Source organism: Musca domestica, unplaced genomic scaffold (assembly GCF_030504385.1).
Source record: "Musca domestica strain aabys unplaced genomic scaffold, Musca_domestica.polishedcontigs.V.1.1 2, whole genome shotgun sequence".
NCBI lineage: Eukaryota > Metazoa > Arthropoda > Insecta > Diptera > Muscidae > Musca > Musca domestica.
Window position 1 is genome coordinate 1255961 of NW_026712249.1, and position 16485 is coordinate 1272445.

General features: G+C 37.7%; 1 protein-coding gene across 1 annotated transcript in view; it reads left to right on the top strand.

Moving 5' to 3' along the window:
* LOC101899254 (uncharacterized) overlaps positions 1–13481 on the top strand; it is a 114775-nt gene extending 101294 nt beyond the window's left edge. Inside the window, exons 11-13 of the mRNA XM_059121572.1 lie at positions 4054–4148; positions 4241–4495; positions 6634–13481. Of these exons, the coding sequence (XP_058977555.1) occupies positions 4054–4148; positions 4241–4495; positions 6634–7297 (1014 nt within the window). The 3' untranslated portion in view covers positions 7298–13481. The remainder of the gene's footprint in view (positions 1–4053; positions 4149–4240; positions 4496–6633) is intronic.
* The last annotated feature ends 3004 nt before the right edge of the window (positions 13482–16485 follow it).

Sequence of the window (16485 nt, forward strand, 5' to 3'; positions counted from 1 at the left end):
CTCATCACTTACACTCTGTACCATCATCTCATGTTTAAAATAATAAAAATAATAATAATAACAGTAATAAATATTATGAAGGCAGAAAAAGAATTATACTCTTCTTCTGTCGAAACCTCAAAACAGTTTCCATTCATACAAAGTTTTGTTGTCTGTGCGTTATAAGGCACGCTTTCGAACCGCAAACTCATCAGCACCGACACCTATATCTGTGTGCGTATCCTCCCACTCCAACCACTTCTCTTCCCCGATCCCCAGCAACGAGGACGCACACTGTCTTACTTTCTTTGTGCGTTGGCCTTTTTGTTGTGTATGTGTGCGTGTTTTTTTGTTTAGTTCGTAGGACGGACAGAAGTGTGGCACTCGTGCCTTCTGTCGTTTCGTTTCATCTTCCGTTTCATTTGTGTTTGTCTTTTTCGGTTTTTTGTTGTTCCTGTTTCTTTTTTCTTGTTGTCTTTATGTATTCTATCCGCAGGATGTTCCGGTGCTAAGCGATGGCATTTATCATATTGACTCGTTTGTCTTGGACGCTCCGAAATCCGCCATATTTGTGGGTTTGCAGGACGATTATAAGCTGCGATACAGCCCTGACCGTCACAGTGGTCATGAAAATATAATGGCCATCGATATGATGGATGATGACCTCAGTTCCATCTCGAGCGCCCTGGAAGGCCACTCGTACTCCGAGACATCGCAAGTGGATGCAAATTCAATTAATTGTTGTTCTGCTTATCCGGGCGACGACACCTTAACCGGCCCCCATACCGGCAGCCATGATGGCGTTATTCACTTCGACAACGACGAATTTATCCTTGTGCCCCAAGTGCCACAGAAACTAATTACGTCGCATTGCAACCTACATTCTGGTCACGCGATAATATCTTCGCCCTCGTCGGGGGGCAGCAGCGACATCAGTTCGCCATCACCGCAAGACCCTGCATCGGAGGAAATGAACTATCGGCCAACTGCTACCGCCTTGTCTCTGGCCATCTACCCCGACTCGGTTCGCTCGTGTATCTAATCAAAGTTTTACACAAATGTGCCCCATGACGGCGATGGTCGTGTCCTCATTGCACCGCAGAATGAAAAATATTCACATTATCATATCGTCCTTTTGAGAATGAAGCTGCAGCAGAAGCAACAGCAACAAAAACAAGTAACCGAATCATTTGAGTTGGGCACATGAAGCAAGGCATATCGCAGAGATGATACTGCAATCCGCAAGAAGTAGACAAAGAAGAAGAAAAACCAAATAAACAAAAAGAAAAAACAAAAGCAAAATCAAAATCAAATACTAAATAACCCATGAACACGCACACATTAGGTTGTACCGAAAGCACATCCTATTTTGAGGTTTCACTTTAGGTCTAGAATTATACATATCGGAAATAACTAAGCAAATATAGTATATGTTTAATTTAAGGATAATTTCATTCAAATATTACCGAGTGGACTTCGGAGGTCTCGGATGATTAGAAATCCAACAGATGTTACATTGCGAAATAAGCAGTTTCGGAGGTAAAACTAATTATTTCGTTTTACAAATCCTTAAAATCATTGCAAATTTTACCCAGCAATTGGATTCAAATATTTTAGAAGAACTGTATCATAATTTTTTTTATTAATCGCATTTGGTGTCGTGGAACAAATGTTCATACCAACCGATATTTCGAAGGGATTCCTAACCGGAGTAGCTTTTTTTAATTTTTGTATCTTAATGCGAAGCTCATCTTCGTGTTACCTCCAGACATAAACCATAACCATAAACCACTTTTTTCAAATCGAATAAATGCTCTCTAAATAGCGAATGTTTGAAGTTATACACAGCCGAATATAAGGTCACATAGGCATAGAGAATATTATTTTTGAAAACTCATTGAAAATAGCCAAATTTTCCACCAGTATTTTGAAAATAATAACTAATTAAAAGTTTGATCTTTTGTAGGGGAGATACCAGAAGGAGTGAACCGACATATCCCATATTTGCATAAAATCTAAGTTTGATTGAAATATTGAGATACAATACTGACCCTTTGTGTGTGTGGCACCCGAAGAAGTTGCCATAAGACCTACTGCTTGTGGAAGTACAATGTTGTACGAAACTTCCTCTTTATGGGAAAGTCATCAGAGGAGGTGGTCTGCTGCATCACATATTCAAACCAGATTTTGTGTTAGTAGACATATGATATATGCGAATTTTCAATCTGACTCTTTGTTCACATTTTATAAAATTTATGATTGTTCACCCTTTGTGGATGAAGCTTATGTAAAGATATTACGATGCCCCAAGTTTGGACCCAATCGGAGTTATCATGCTCACCAGCCAGTAAGACACGCAAACATACGTACAGGCACCACAAAATCGATTTCAAATGTCCTGAAATAGATTTCGTCGCAAAAGACATAGGGTGTTATTTCAATGAGGTACAAATGGCCTATATACTATAAGGGTAGAAAAACACAACTTTCCTCATCGAGAACAACAGATATTCTCAAAAAAATTTTGTTGAGTAGCTACTTGTAAAAAGTACAGAAATACAGCTACTGGTAAAAAATCCATTAGTTTGAAATGCTCTTAGTATACTTCACTTTTTGCTAATATCCCTGCAGACCCACGTTATTTCAGAACCCCATTAAATTCGGTCTAGTACACATACGGTTGAATTAATAAGCGAACATACGTAATTTGTATCTAGCAAAGTTTAATGATGGAAAATTTGCAATGAAAAAGAAAGTCCAACATTCAAGTAGTCATCATAGCATAGGTCTTCTCACAATATTGCTGCGAATTGAGTACCACAATCCAAGTTCATCTTAAAGTGTAGTTCATACTTCCAGCTAATATCCCCTCGCTTCTAATATTTCGAAAAACTTTAACGAATCAATTACGAAATGAAGCGTGAACTTGAGCGCAAAATGTGCTTCTTTCGGTACAATCTATTGTCCAGCGTCACTGCAGTCATGCCTGACAGCGAACAAATCAATCACAGTCATTGTTAGTGCATCTGAAACAAATGCTACATTCAATAACCACAACAACAACAACAAGATCGATAAGCTGCTGCGGACGCTGATGATCCACTCGAGACGCAGTGCAAGCCTGGCGGCGGTTTGAAGGTTCAATCTCAATCTGGACGGAGACAGATGCACACAAAACTGTAGTCTCATTATGCTCATCCAGCCACACAGAATTATGTTTACATTTCTTTTTGTTTTCCTTGGTTGTGCGACATCGGTTCTTAGTTACAGCCATCATCATTTCCGGTTTCCGTTTGTTTTGGGAATTTGCTTTGTCTTTCTTTTTCCGACTTATTTGCGTTGTGAGTGTAAATACTTGTAATCGAAGCGAGTTTCTTTCTTTAGTTTTGTTTTTTTTTTTCGTAGATTTCTTTGAACGTTGATTTGGTGGCAAATTGGTTTCGTTCGGCTTCTTTGGTTTGTTTGATTTGTTTAAATTGCCAACTCCCCCAGTTTCAATTGGCATCCTTTGCTCATTATAGCGATTGGTTTATCCATCCACCCCTCCCCCCTGTTGCTATATATTCGCTTCTCCACATTCGCTACAAGTCAGTGTCATTGGTTGGTTTGGTGCGTAGATACAGAGAAAGAGAAAGTAAAGACGGAAATTAAAGAACCGAAGAAAAAAGTAAAATGAAATTTAATTATCTCTTTTAATGGCATTCTGCTTCCTTTTGACATCGGCTTTACCACCATCGGCAGACACCATTCATGTCATTTTAATCGGATGTTTAATCGGATTTAACACAATCAAATCAAGAAAATTTCAAAGAAAAACGCTCATGCCTACCAAGAAGGACAGATATTAACTCGACTTTTCTCGAATATGTTGTCATGTCGAACAATGCAAAAATATAATGCCGCAACATATAAAGAAAGAAGTAAACCAACGAACCAACAAGTATGTTGTAGGGAGTGAAACAAGGCAATCAGACAATACATTTCAAAATTCCAAGAACTCAGTATTCCTACATATTTGTTGGTCCACCTGCCACTTCTAATGATTAATCACGAACTTTGTTGCCTCTTTTCCAGGAACACATTCGACAGTCGAAGGAAAGCAAGCTAGACGAAATGGGACGCAATTCAAAGGCTCGGTCTCGTGACAACATATCCATTGTGTCGCCCAGGTAAGTCCCACCGCTGGCCCACCCGCATTTATATCTTCATTCCGCTAAAATGGTTAATGTTGCTGATGCATCAAACCTCTGTTTCTTTTCAGACAAAAACATTCACAGACTTCGCTGCAGATACTCGATGATGTTTCCAACCGCTATTATCGGGAAATTGAACTACAGACCAAGGGCAATTTCAAAGAGAAGGAGCCGCCCAACCTAATACGACGGCACGACATGATTGTTCAAACTAGTCTCTGCAGCACCGACGATTCGTCGACAACAACGGCAGCAGAACAGCCGCCGCCAGGACCTGCAGCAGTTCCACAACCGAATGCATGTGACATGGGCTGTCAAACGAGGTGAGTTTCCTGCATTTGCCGCGATAAAATTTTATGGCAACCGAAAAACTATTTTGCAATGTTCGCTGCAATGACAATGAATTGGCATCGATCGGAATATTCACTTTAGCTCTGCCTCACTACTTGCATACAGTAGTCGGTGGCTTTAATGAATATCCGAAAATTGAAGTTCGACCGAGGACTAGTGGAAATGCATTTCACTTTTTAAACAAACATCTGAGTCCGGAATTATGTTACGATAATGCAAAAAGGAGGTCCTAGTGAAAGTAAAATTCGAAATTGGCGAAAACATATGAATAAGAGTCCCTCGGTATAGCTCCAACTAAACTATCTAATTTTCTACAGCATAAATCTGAAATCGGGTAGAAATAATTAGATAGACGTTTAGCACATCAAATGGGCAGGCCAAATTCGGTGTTATTTCTTGTAACGAAAACTAACTCTGGGTAAAAAATGAAATGTAATTTAATCTCATTGCAAGAATATATGGGTAGGCAGAGGTACAGCTACACATAATTAGTTGTACGTTAATTTTATCAAACCATCTTGGAAAACTCTTTGAAAATACTCTGTAAGAACATCATCGTGTTTTGTACATACATGGTGAGATGAAAAAACTGCAACCAACTTCAGACAGCTGTCATTTCTAAGCCACTCTTCCGACAGCTGTTAAACTCATTCCAGTGACAGCTCACTATATTGTTTACAAGCGTACAAAAGCATTTTGGTGAGAATTTTCCAGAAAAAAAGTTATTCGTGATGGAATTCAAGCGTGATAGTGTGATTTCTTTATATTTGGCTGAAAAGTCACGTGGCTGTCAAGCGGCTGTCGTTAGAGCATTCTAGCATTTAAATGTGAATACATCTTTTGTTGTGAATACATCTTGTCACCGTGATACTGGTAGCGTAGCCCGATATCAAGTAAGTGGACGGAAGAAAACAGCAACATCAGCAGAAATGATTCGAAAAGTAAAGAAGCGACTTGATCGAAACCCGCGTCGCAGGGGTGTATTAAAGCCTTGGGCACGTTTTGGCCACAAATCTTGGACATTCCAACAGGACTCAAAAAATTAAGTTCCTCGCTCACAAAATTAGGTTCCTCGCTTCATGCCAGCGCACAATGGCCACCAAAATCTACAGATACCAAGCCGTTGGACTATTGTGTCTGTAGTATTTTGGAAAGCAAGGTTGGAACTAAAAAATACCAAAGTGTCGATCACCTCAAGCAAGCGTTTCGCCGGGAATGGGGCAAAATACCGCCGAGCTACATTCGGGCTGCGTGTGACGGTTTCATTGACCGTTTGAAGGCCATAATTCGTGTCAAAGGTTACCAATTCCAACAAATCTAAACTTATTCCAAAATTTGATGCTGTTTCCGATATTTTTGTTTCTTTTAATAAAATTTAAAAAAAATGTAGTTTGACTTTGTTGCAGATTTTTTTATCTCACCCTATACATACATATAATTTAGATTCACTATATAAATGAAGCGGATTATGAAATATTTACAGAGTAAAACTTATCATTTGATTGCAACACATATTTGTTTTTTATACCCTCCACCACACATAGCGTGGAGGGTATATTGAGTTCGTCAGTCCGATTGTAACTCATCGACATATTAATTTTAGACCTTCAAACTTACAAACAAAGAGTTCTAACTTTTTTCTCTATTGACGAACGAATGTATCTGCCAAAATCGTTGCTTTTATCTGGCTATTATCAATCAATTGCTAGGAGCAAGGAAAAGGCGCAATATAATTGCCGCCTTCCAACATACATTCATAATCGGCCAAATATTGACGGTACATATCTGCAGACAAAACCATATGTTCATTTAAATTGCCGATAAGTCTTGTTTACTATTTGTCCACTCCGTAGTTGTCTCAGAGGGCGTAGTAGTTCTCTTAGAGCTATTATAAAAGTTCGCTCCATTTGTAAATTAAATATTATTTTAAAAAAGTTAATCCTTCATATCCCCCTTTCGATTCGTTGAATCGACTATCTACTGTCATTGTCATTGTGTAATGTGATTGGCATTATTTGAAATATCTTTTGGAGTACCTCCATTTGAAATTCAAATAAAAGTTAAATTAAACGATGTGCCTTAACAACTCTTCCATGTTTCTATTTTGCAGGGAATCACTCTTTGCCACCGCCTCATTGCTGCGTTCCAAATCAAAGACGCCATCCCTTGTCGGTGGCCACCGAAGCGTTGAAGGGGTACCACCACCACCTCGATTCTCAACGTTTGGCTATGATGCAGCTCAGATGACGGCACAACAGCCCACATTCGGTACCACTTCCACTCTATCCAGACGCAATATTCACCTGCCGCAAGGATCCATTGAAACGGACCACCCGCAAAATCAGGAGCACATGACTATGGTGCAGCCGCAACAACAACAGCAGCAGCAGCAACAACATCGTCATTTACATCATCGGCCTTCGCAGGAAATTTGTCACCATCATCACCAACACCAGCAGCAACAGCAACAGCAACAACAACAACTGCAAAAGCAAACATTGCCTCGTCATCAGCATCAACATTTGCAAGACCAACACCAACATCACCATCCCCCCTCGTCGACGGGAGCTCACATAACGACTGTGCCATCAACTGGCACAACGATTGTTACAGCCATATCAACAGGATCCAGTGCTGCCCGGGTCCGAGACCCCGCCGCAGCCGTCGGTCTAGCTGGCAGTGCCAAGAACAAGCAGACCAAACTCGATGAGTCAAAGCTATTCATCGACATTAGAAACTCGGCTCCGGATGTTATAATTATGACATCCCATTGACAATTAAGGAAATCCCAGCCCAGCAGTCCCCGCTCCACCCGGCAACATTGTACAGAATATTACATTATACCTCCGACCGTTATCGTTTCGTTGACGTCTCTTCTGAAACGAACGACAAATGAGTTGGCAAAGTCCAGACTTGTCAGTCATCGAGGAGCCCCAGTGCGTTCGTCAATCGGATGTTTTGTTGAGCATGACGTGCAACTTTATTTAGTTAATCACAGTCGATTCATTTGTTAATAAAATTTCGAAAGTGTCATTGACAGCTCATGGAAGTGTGCCCAAAGAGTTTCGGACAGTGACGCAATTCCACCGGCCATGTCTGATGGTCAAGTAACGAATATCCACACCAAACTCAATTAGAGTAGATTTTAGAGAGTAGTTAAATCGTCTCGTTACTCCTACCCTCCCCTCCCCTCCCCTCCCCCCACTCTCTCTAGTACGGTCTACGTTTACACAGTAATTATAGGCAACATGACCTTTGAAAAGAATTCATGTTGCGGAGGAGGGTTGCGAGCGTTACATGCTTGTTTGGTCATGTTTCTCTTCCGTTGCGTTGTTTATTGTCCTCCCCTTGTGCGTGGTTCCATTTTTGTGGTATTCCCAAACCAGAGCAAAACATGCTACAAACACAATACGCCTCACCGCATGATATATAGCCAGAAATACAACGACACGCTGATGGTGGCGGCGGTGCTGATTTACAACTTCGCCAGTAAAAACGCCTCGATCGCCATCATATGTCATATTTGGATGCTGCCAAACAGGGGCCCTGCCGCTACTTTCTCTTTCACTGGCCAGCAGTAAACCAATGTCGTCTATATGTATTTTGTTTTTTGTTCATGTAACAACGCAACATGTCCTGGTTTTAGAAGGAATGTTTGCATGCATGTCTGTGATGCGAGAGTGTTGATGTTGTGCGTGCGTGTGTGTGTGTATGTGTGTTTGTCCATGTGACGAGAGCATTCATCAATTTTCACTTTTGGTGCATGTTGATGAAAACAGTGTCATTCATTATGGATGTGCCAGGGCAGACGCATACAGCTTCCCATACAGCATCACTACATTCATATAAGAGAGTGATTAAAGAATTGGATTAGATCCGAGCGGAAATTGAATCGAAGATAAGCTAATTATTTAATCGATTTTCCGGCAGAGTCAAAGCAATTGTTTGCTTGTATTGCGATATGCAATAATTTGCTACTAGTGTAGCGATGTTGATGATGAAAAAGATGAAGATAAAGCTCTGTTCCAGAATGTGCACCCTTGTTTTCAATTTCCCTTGCTTGTAGGCGGATTTGGCGGAGTAAAAAAATGCGATATATTTGTCACATATTTTGCAGTTTCGACTCTCTTGCTTTCTTTGTAAGTAGTTCCCTCTTTTTCTATTTTTTTTTCCTTTGAAACTAGTACGGGAAAATGAATTGTAACAATTTACTGGGATGATCCGCTACTAGACTAGATGAGTCAAATAGGAGAACGTCTGATTATTTTGTCTGACATCCAAGCTATGATAATAATTTTTTAAAATTTTCATATTTTTAATCGCTTTTTGTCTCTGTCTAACTCTCAAGAACATGCTTTTAGCGGAACCTTCACTGTGTGAAACCAATATTAGACCCAATATGATTGAACATAATCCAAACAATCTATGGAACTAATATTATAATTAAAATGTCTGAAATTTCGCTAATGTTTTCTACCGGACGAGGTTGGGATATATTCTTTGCAGATTTGGGGTAGTTTTTGTATCCATGCGAACCCGTAAACATCTATAATATTTCGATCGGACACTGTCGGAAAGCGAGTCTGTTTACGTTATAAATGACCCGCTAAACTAATGGTCCGAACAAGGAATCATTGATTGTTACTACAACATCGTGTTTGACCGGTTGTGCGTGCTCCATCATGTTTTCGACAAGGACAACGTGGCCAACATTATTCCTTTGTAGTCGAATGCCCATCGCAGTTAGTCTGAATCACATTGACAACAACCGGAGAGGAAACGATGACGACAATGTCATTGTCGTTTCTGACATCCGTGTACGGTCGACCATGTTTTATATGTCCATGCATACACTCACACACACAAACACACATGCATATGCATGCGTCCATATTTGTAGATATGTGACTGTGCGTGCGCTTGTGCTTGTGTACATGAAAATTATGTGCAATAACAGACACGGCAGCAGATGTTTCCCTTTGCCAGGATGAACACGAACACGCTCACACGCTCATCCATTTAAAAAAGGAATTGGACAAATAAAAGCAAAGAATTCATTTCCATATCTCGCGCTAAAGTAAAGCCAAACATTGTCATTCTTTAACATCTGCAAATATGCCGAAGTTTACTGAAAAGATTGAAGATTTTTGATCGCTGGAAATTTCTTTTGAGTACTTTTCATGAGAGGATTAAAACGGGCGGCATTTTAAAAGGCCAAATAAAGGATATCGTAAAACGGTGGAATCGCATCAAATGTAAATTACACCGTGCTACATAAAACATTAAAATTGCAGTCGAATTGAAAGTGTATTCGAAAAATAAAAAATATGGGAATGACAAATTGAGAATGGACGGTCAATTCAATTTTGCATTCAATAAAAAATATGGAACACTACCTTCTATTGATATGCATTAACTGTTGTATTAATGGGCTTAAATTGCTCTCTTTTTCATTTTGTAGCACAGTGTTATTAAATGAGGCAATGTTTACGTAAGACTGTATCAATGGAAGTTAATATATTTCGACATGGTCTCCGAAATCCACTTAACTTCAACAATTACAAATAGAACGTCATATGTCCTTTTTTTTGTTGAAAAGAATATAACGTGTTGAATTGAATGTATAAACTCTTCCATGCGTCACATACGCTGGACAATAAAGTATTAAGTAAATTGATTCAACGTGAAGAATGCAACCAAAGGCATTTGCTCCTTCCATTACACACATACATTCGTATAAACGAGTATTGTACAGAAAAGAGATTCTGTTACACCCAAGTTATGACACCATTCGAAAAATGAAAATAAATTTACCACTTTCCAGTGTACTTCTCTCAATTGGTTTTCATTGTTCCGCATAATCTAAAATTCACTGACCAGCCTAAAAGTATGCAAAGGTAGATGTAATGTGTGGTCAATAAAAAATTTATTTTTTCTCTTCCCTTCATATTCGGCATGATGCAAATTAATGAATGCAAATTAATGAATTCCAAACAGGTTTCCGACTCTGAACGAAATATGTTTTCCTTCACAAATGAATAAATCTCATTTAATTAAAACCAAAATTTCTATAAAAACTGTCCCTTCACGGCATAGATCAACAGACCATTGGTAATCACACACACACCCACCCACGTTCACTGAATGCGTAATTTTTCAGAGGGCGTCATTTTAATCAAATATTTGCCCCAAGCCTGTCATCGTCACAAAAATCAACAATTGATAAATGACATGTCATTCAGAACAATTTATAAACGAATGAACGTTTGACTGACTGACCGGCCGAGCGGCGGTGTAGGTCATTTAGGTCATGTTAATTGCATACCAATCAACTGGAACTGGGCTGGGGGTCGAGTTACTTAGTAATCAGTAAATTGTTGGGTTGCTTTATTTACATTTTTTTCGACAAAGAACTCAAATTGTTTTTCTTTTCAAATTTCAAAACTGAAATGTTTTTTCAAGATCTGCATGCAAACAAACATGCTGATGCATGTCCATCGGATTGGCTAACTAATATTTAGACATGTATATATGTTGATGGCAAAGGAAAGCTTGGTTTTCCGAATCGATGAGTAAATTATTATTGGTTTATGTAAATAGCCGGTAATCACATCATATGGCTAATCGTTGCCTCAATTAGATCAATATTTACAATTTGCAAAAAATTCGGAATTACAAACAAAGCAAAAGGTCTCAAACAAGTTTGTTTACAAATTGCAATTCATGCATTCATATGTACACACAGGTGTACATGTATAAGGATAAGTGTACTTATTTGAAAGGAGGAAAGGCGGATCCTTACACTTGTTCAATAAAAAATGTGAGTTGCTTTTACGAATGAATAAATCTGGCCTGATTATTGCAGTCACAAGAGAATGTCTGCCGATACCGGGTAAATTTCTGTTTTTTTTGTACTAGACGTTGTGCTTCGATCCTTTGGGATCCTTATAGCCATTGAATAGTAACATCACATTCTCAAACTTTGTAAATATTTTAAAGCGTTTAATGCTGCATATATGGCTGCAACGATAAGTTCGTTTAGACGAGTTTCAAATACTACTTCTTTGTTTAAAAATGTCAAATTAAAGCAGAAGTGGTTAAAAGTTGCACCTGGATGTGGTTCGCGCGTTTGGGCCTTTTGCAATGCCAAACATTGAAGATATAGTTTTATATACTAAAGAGAAATAAAAATCAGTCGGTTGCGAAAAATTGAGTTGACATCGAAAAAAAGCTTTCCTCCGACTCCAAATAAAAATAGTTGTTATGCAAAGTGTATTTAAATTTTATACCCTCCATCATAGTATTGAGGCTATATTATGTTTGTAAATCCGTTTGTAATGCCACGAAATATACATTTTAGACCCCACAAAGTATATATATAAATATATACTTGATCAGCATAAAATTCTATGCGATGTCCATCCGTCTGTGGACATCCCTCTAACTTCCGAACGAAATTGAGTATTATATCTGCAAAAGTGTATTATATCTGCAGGACTTTTGGTATTGAAATTGGATCATGTAGGTCCACGTACGTTACCTCCCTATATTCGGTATTTTGATGGTTTCAGCTACATTATTCACCGATTTTTTTTATTCAAGTCTCGGGTTTGAATATTGTAATGGTTTATGACAAAAGTTACCTATGCAGGTCCACGTCGTCGTATAGACCTTAATACAATGGCTACATTCGGTATTTTTAAGATTTCAACAGAATTTTTAACCGATTTTATTTTTTTTGAAAATTGCCAAAATCTTTCCAAATGCTGAAGGGTATTCAAAGATCGGCCCTGCCGAGCTTACAGCTTTTTTATTTATTTTTATATGGGGAACTATTAATATCGGTTCAGATTTTTATATAGCTTCGATATATATTTACATCCGATTTTACGGTTATTGTTCACCATATATGTAATATCAGCCCAAATTGGATAAATTTCTTCATACTCAACCGAACCTTTCCACTTGGTGAGTCTCTGTCCGGTATATCTATTGCCCCAATAAATATTTTTTATATAATCTTTAGCGAAGTCATATCATGCAAAATAAACAATTTTATTAGGTACTAGAGGTACAAAGGCCTCTGTCAAATTTGTTAAAAATCAATTCGGAGTTGGATATAGTTCTAAAATTGTGACTACCCTAAAGCCATGATTCGCATTCAAATAAGGTTCATAGTTGGTATGTTTTACTAAATTCTACATAAATTCCCATTATAAACTTTTCTTGTTGCGGGAGCTCTGCTTAATATGCATGGTAGTGTAGGGTATCATATAGTTGCTCCCGCCCGACTTTTGACCTTTCCCTACTTCATCTTTTAAAGACGGGAAATTTTTTTTTTTTATGATAAATCAATTGATTGCTTGCAAGTTTTTCCGTGGGTTCGTCAACATGGAATCACTCAGAAAGAAGTTGCTGGAAAAGTTAGCAGATAGCTGTATACGTCATTTATGACTCCGTGGAATTTTTTTGTGTGGTTATCCCGTTCAGTGGAATATTTCTCTGAAATTGGACACGGTTACCTCACAAAAAATCCAACATTTCATAATTTTTTCAGAGTAGTTTAGCTGCTGACGAAAGGTTCCTGATCAGAAACATTGTAATGAGTTTGTGTGGATGTTCATGGCAAGAAAACTGCCTCACTCATTATCACCTTCCGTAGCTGTAACCACTACCACTTAAACTTCACCGAGACTAAATTTGACAAATGCGAAACAATTTACGAAATCTACCATCAACACTTCTACGTCTTTGTTAATTCTAGTTAAATTCTGCAAATTATTGCAACTATCAACAGTCGACTGTACACCAAGTAAATATTATCGATTGCATTGTAAATGTATTGTATTCAATAAGATTGTAAAAAGTAAACTCTAGTAATGTAGTTAATTGAGGCCAATAAAAACCAAGCAAACATTTATTAACATTTTTAGTATAAAATACAAATCTCCAGAAAAACACACACAATATTAAAAGAAAAATGTAAACCACATACATTAAATTAATTAAAGTCTTGTTATAAGTAAGCGTTTTAGTGAAAAAAAGAAGAAACATCTATATCTGTATGTATGTACTCTAGTTAAGTTCACTTTTTTCAGAAATAAGAAACTGTCGCAAACGGAACCACGTTTGTCTTGCGACAAAAAAGTATTGTTTGCCTTTAAAGGACGATGGAGAGCGAAAAGAAACAGTTATGTTTAATCGTTAAGAGATTTAATTATATAGTTTTGTTTTATTCTATTCTTCGGTTTGCATTAATTTGACCCATTTATTATTGTGTTTCCAACTTTGTTACAAGGTCGTCGAATTCCACACCGTCGCATGGTGTGGAAGTGTATATTTTTAAATAAAAACTAAAAATAGAAAATTTAAACCACCAACAAAAAGAACTGCGTTTCATTTATCAACCTAATTCACTGGCCGGTCGGCCGAGGCCAGTCGGCCATAGATTTATGTCCTGTCTGGTTGGTATCCCTTTTAATCTCTCATTAAATCATCGTTCTCCGCTTCGCTCTCAGCATGACTAGTTGGCTCTTCCCCTCCAGCACGTGTTTGTGGCTTAATGTCCTCTAATAACAGTTGTATTACGGTTCGCATGGAACATTGTTGTTGCTGCTGTTGTAGTGCCTGTCCAGACTAACTCTACATTTATCACTAAATACAAACGGCCACAAAGTGAAATTGCAAGAAATCATTGGAAAAACTACGAATCCAACAACAACAACGACAGCAAAATATCTGGTGAAACAAATGTTAAGTTTATTCAACATTGTACAAAAACAAAAATAACAAAACACAACCACAGGACAAATTCCAGTGCTGCGTGGATGTCGGGATGTTTGCAGTGTTGGTGGCATTATTGGTGGCACATGATACGACGGCGCCACTCATAAATGCCAGCGGAGCCGAATACATTCAACTGTTTGAGCATTCATGGCTGAAATGCAAAACAATTGAATCCATAACTGAACAAATTTCCCAAAAAAACAAAACAACACACACACTTACAACAAGAACAACAAATGCCACTGAAATCCAAACTCTGCATCATTTGGAATGCCAAAACAATTTCATTGCGTTTAGTGGTGGTAATCCGCAGAGTGCGTTCGCTTTCAAAGCTCCGTACATCTCCGCTATAAACTATTTTAGGTTTGAATTTGCATTTTCGGTTATTCTCACAATTCCAGAACAGTGATTTAAAATTCCATAAGTTTTAAGCGTTGCATCGTAATAATACGAAAACGAAATATGTATACAAAATGCTGGCATCCCTTCTCAGAAGCAGAGCGGACGTTGAAACCTAGGGATGAGAGAAAACATGAAAATAAATCATGAATCATTTACGTAGAATTATTTAAAGCAAAATTTAAAAAAATGAAATGATATGCTGTACAACAGAGACAATTTCTACCCATTATTTAGTATTTCAACGAAACGAGCTTTCCTTAAAGTGGACTAGAGCGGAGGGACAGGCAGTTTCTCAAAACAAATTGTTAAACCCTTCTTAAGATATATCCTTTTCGATATACGCTAAAAATATTAAAATACGACAAATTGAATTCTTCGTTTTTTTTTTTTTTTTTTAACAACAACAACTCTTGGGAGATATACGTTGTGAATATCACCCATGTGGTGAATCACGCGTATAATATATTTGCATACCATCCACAGATCAGTGTTGGCATCTTTGTTCGGGATACCATAGTATTTTGTTGTTGCAAAATAGTTAGGCTTTATCCTATTATTGTTGTTTTTATAAAAACAACGTTTGTTTATTTGTGAAAAAATATGGTAATGTGCACCAGTGCTAAGGCAGGGAATACCTAGGTTTCGGAAAGAACCACCAATCCTCATCGATTCCCTTAGTTTTTGTCTGGGGATATTGTTCCCATCTACTAAAAAATAGAGGCTGTACGAAGTTTATCATTCTTATTATTAGTGTTATAAAGGTCCTAGGTGCAATATCCCAACGAACGGATTCGCAATGAGAAAACTACCCTCTTGCAGCAAACAATAAGTATTATGAGAAGAGGGTAGTAAATATATTTTTGGCATATTTTTTTTTTTTTTTTTTTTTTTTTTTTTTAATTTTAGCCGTTTGTGGCGGAAAGGTCTGAAGGTATCAGTCAGCTCTGTTTGAGAATAAAATGATGCTATGTTATGATGTGATGACATGAGATTTGTTCATATTACCAACGCCACATACCGAAATATGACAGCAACGAAATCACCCATCTAATTACATAACATGTTAATATTAACAAATAAAAAATATTAAGTACTGTCGGGTCGAACTTCAATATTTTTAAATAAGGGTACCTAAATTCAAAAGTCTTCCACTTTAATCTGCAAATACCAGTGAGATCGGTTGAAGAATACAGTTAATACTAAAAGGAGTCTCATCTATTGCGAGTCATAAATACCAAATCCAAAACTCCGTGGAAAAATTTGGTTAGGATCATAAAAATACCAATTATCGGTGGGAACCATTATATCAAAATCTTGGACTAATTTGGATAATGTTTTCGCACCGGCTGTAGAATCCATTTTGAACTACACATGCCGAATTTGAAGCAATTCCCAATAAAAAGATGGGTTTTATCGTAAAAATACCGAATACCGTCAGTTACCACCATATGGGCGTATGGACCTATATATATACATGTTCTGCTACCGTAGCTTGGCACCCATTACGATCTATAAACAGAAAAATTCGTTAGAAAACATGGATTACATCTTCAAAATGGCGCATATCGACAGGTATTATCAATACCAAATTTAGAACTTTTAGATTCTGTGGAAAAATGTGACAAAAATTATTAAAATGCCATATAACGGGAGGTATGGTTATATGGCGCAATACTGTTATACAGGGTGAGATAAAAAAGACTGCAAAAAAGTCAAACGCCATAATTTTTAGATTTTTTCTAAATTTTATTGAATGAAAGCAAAAAATGTTGGA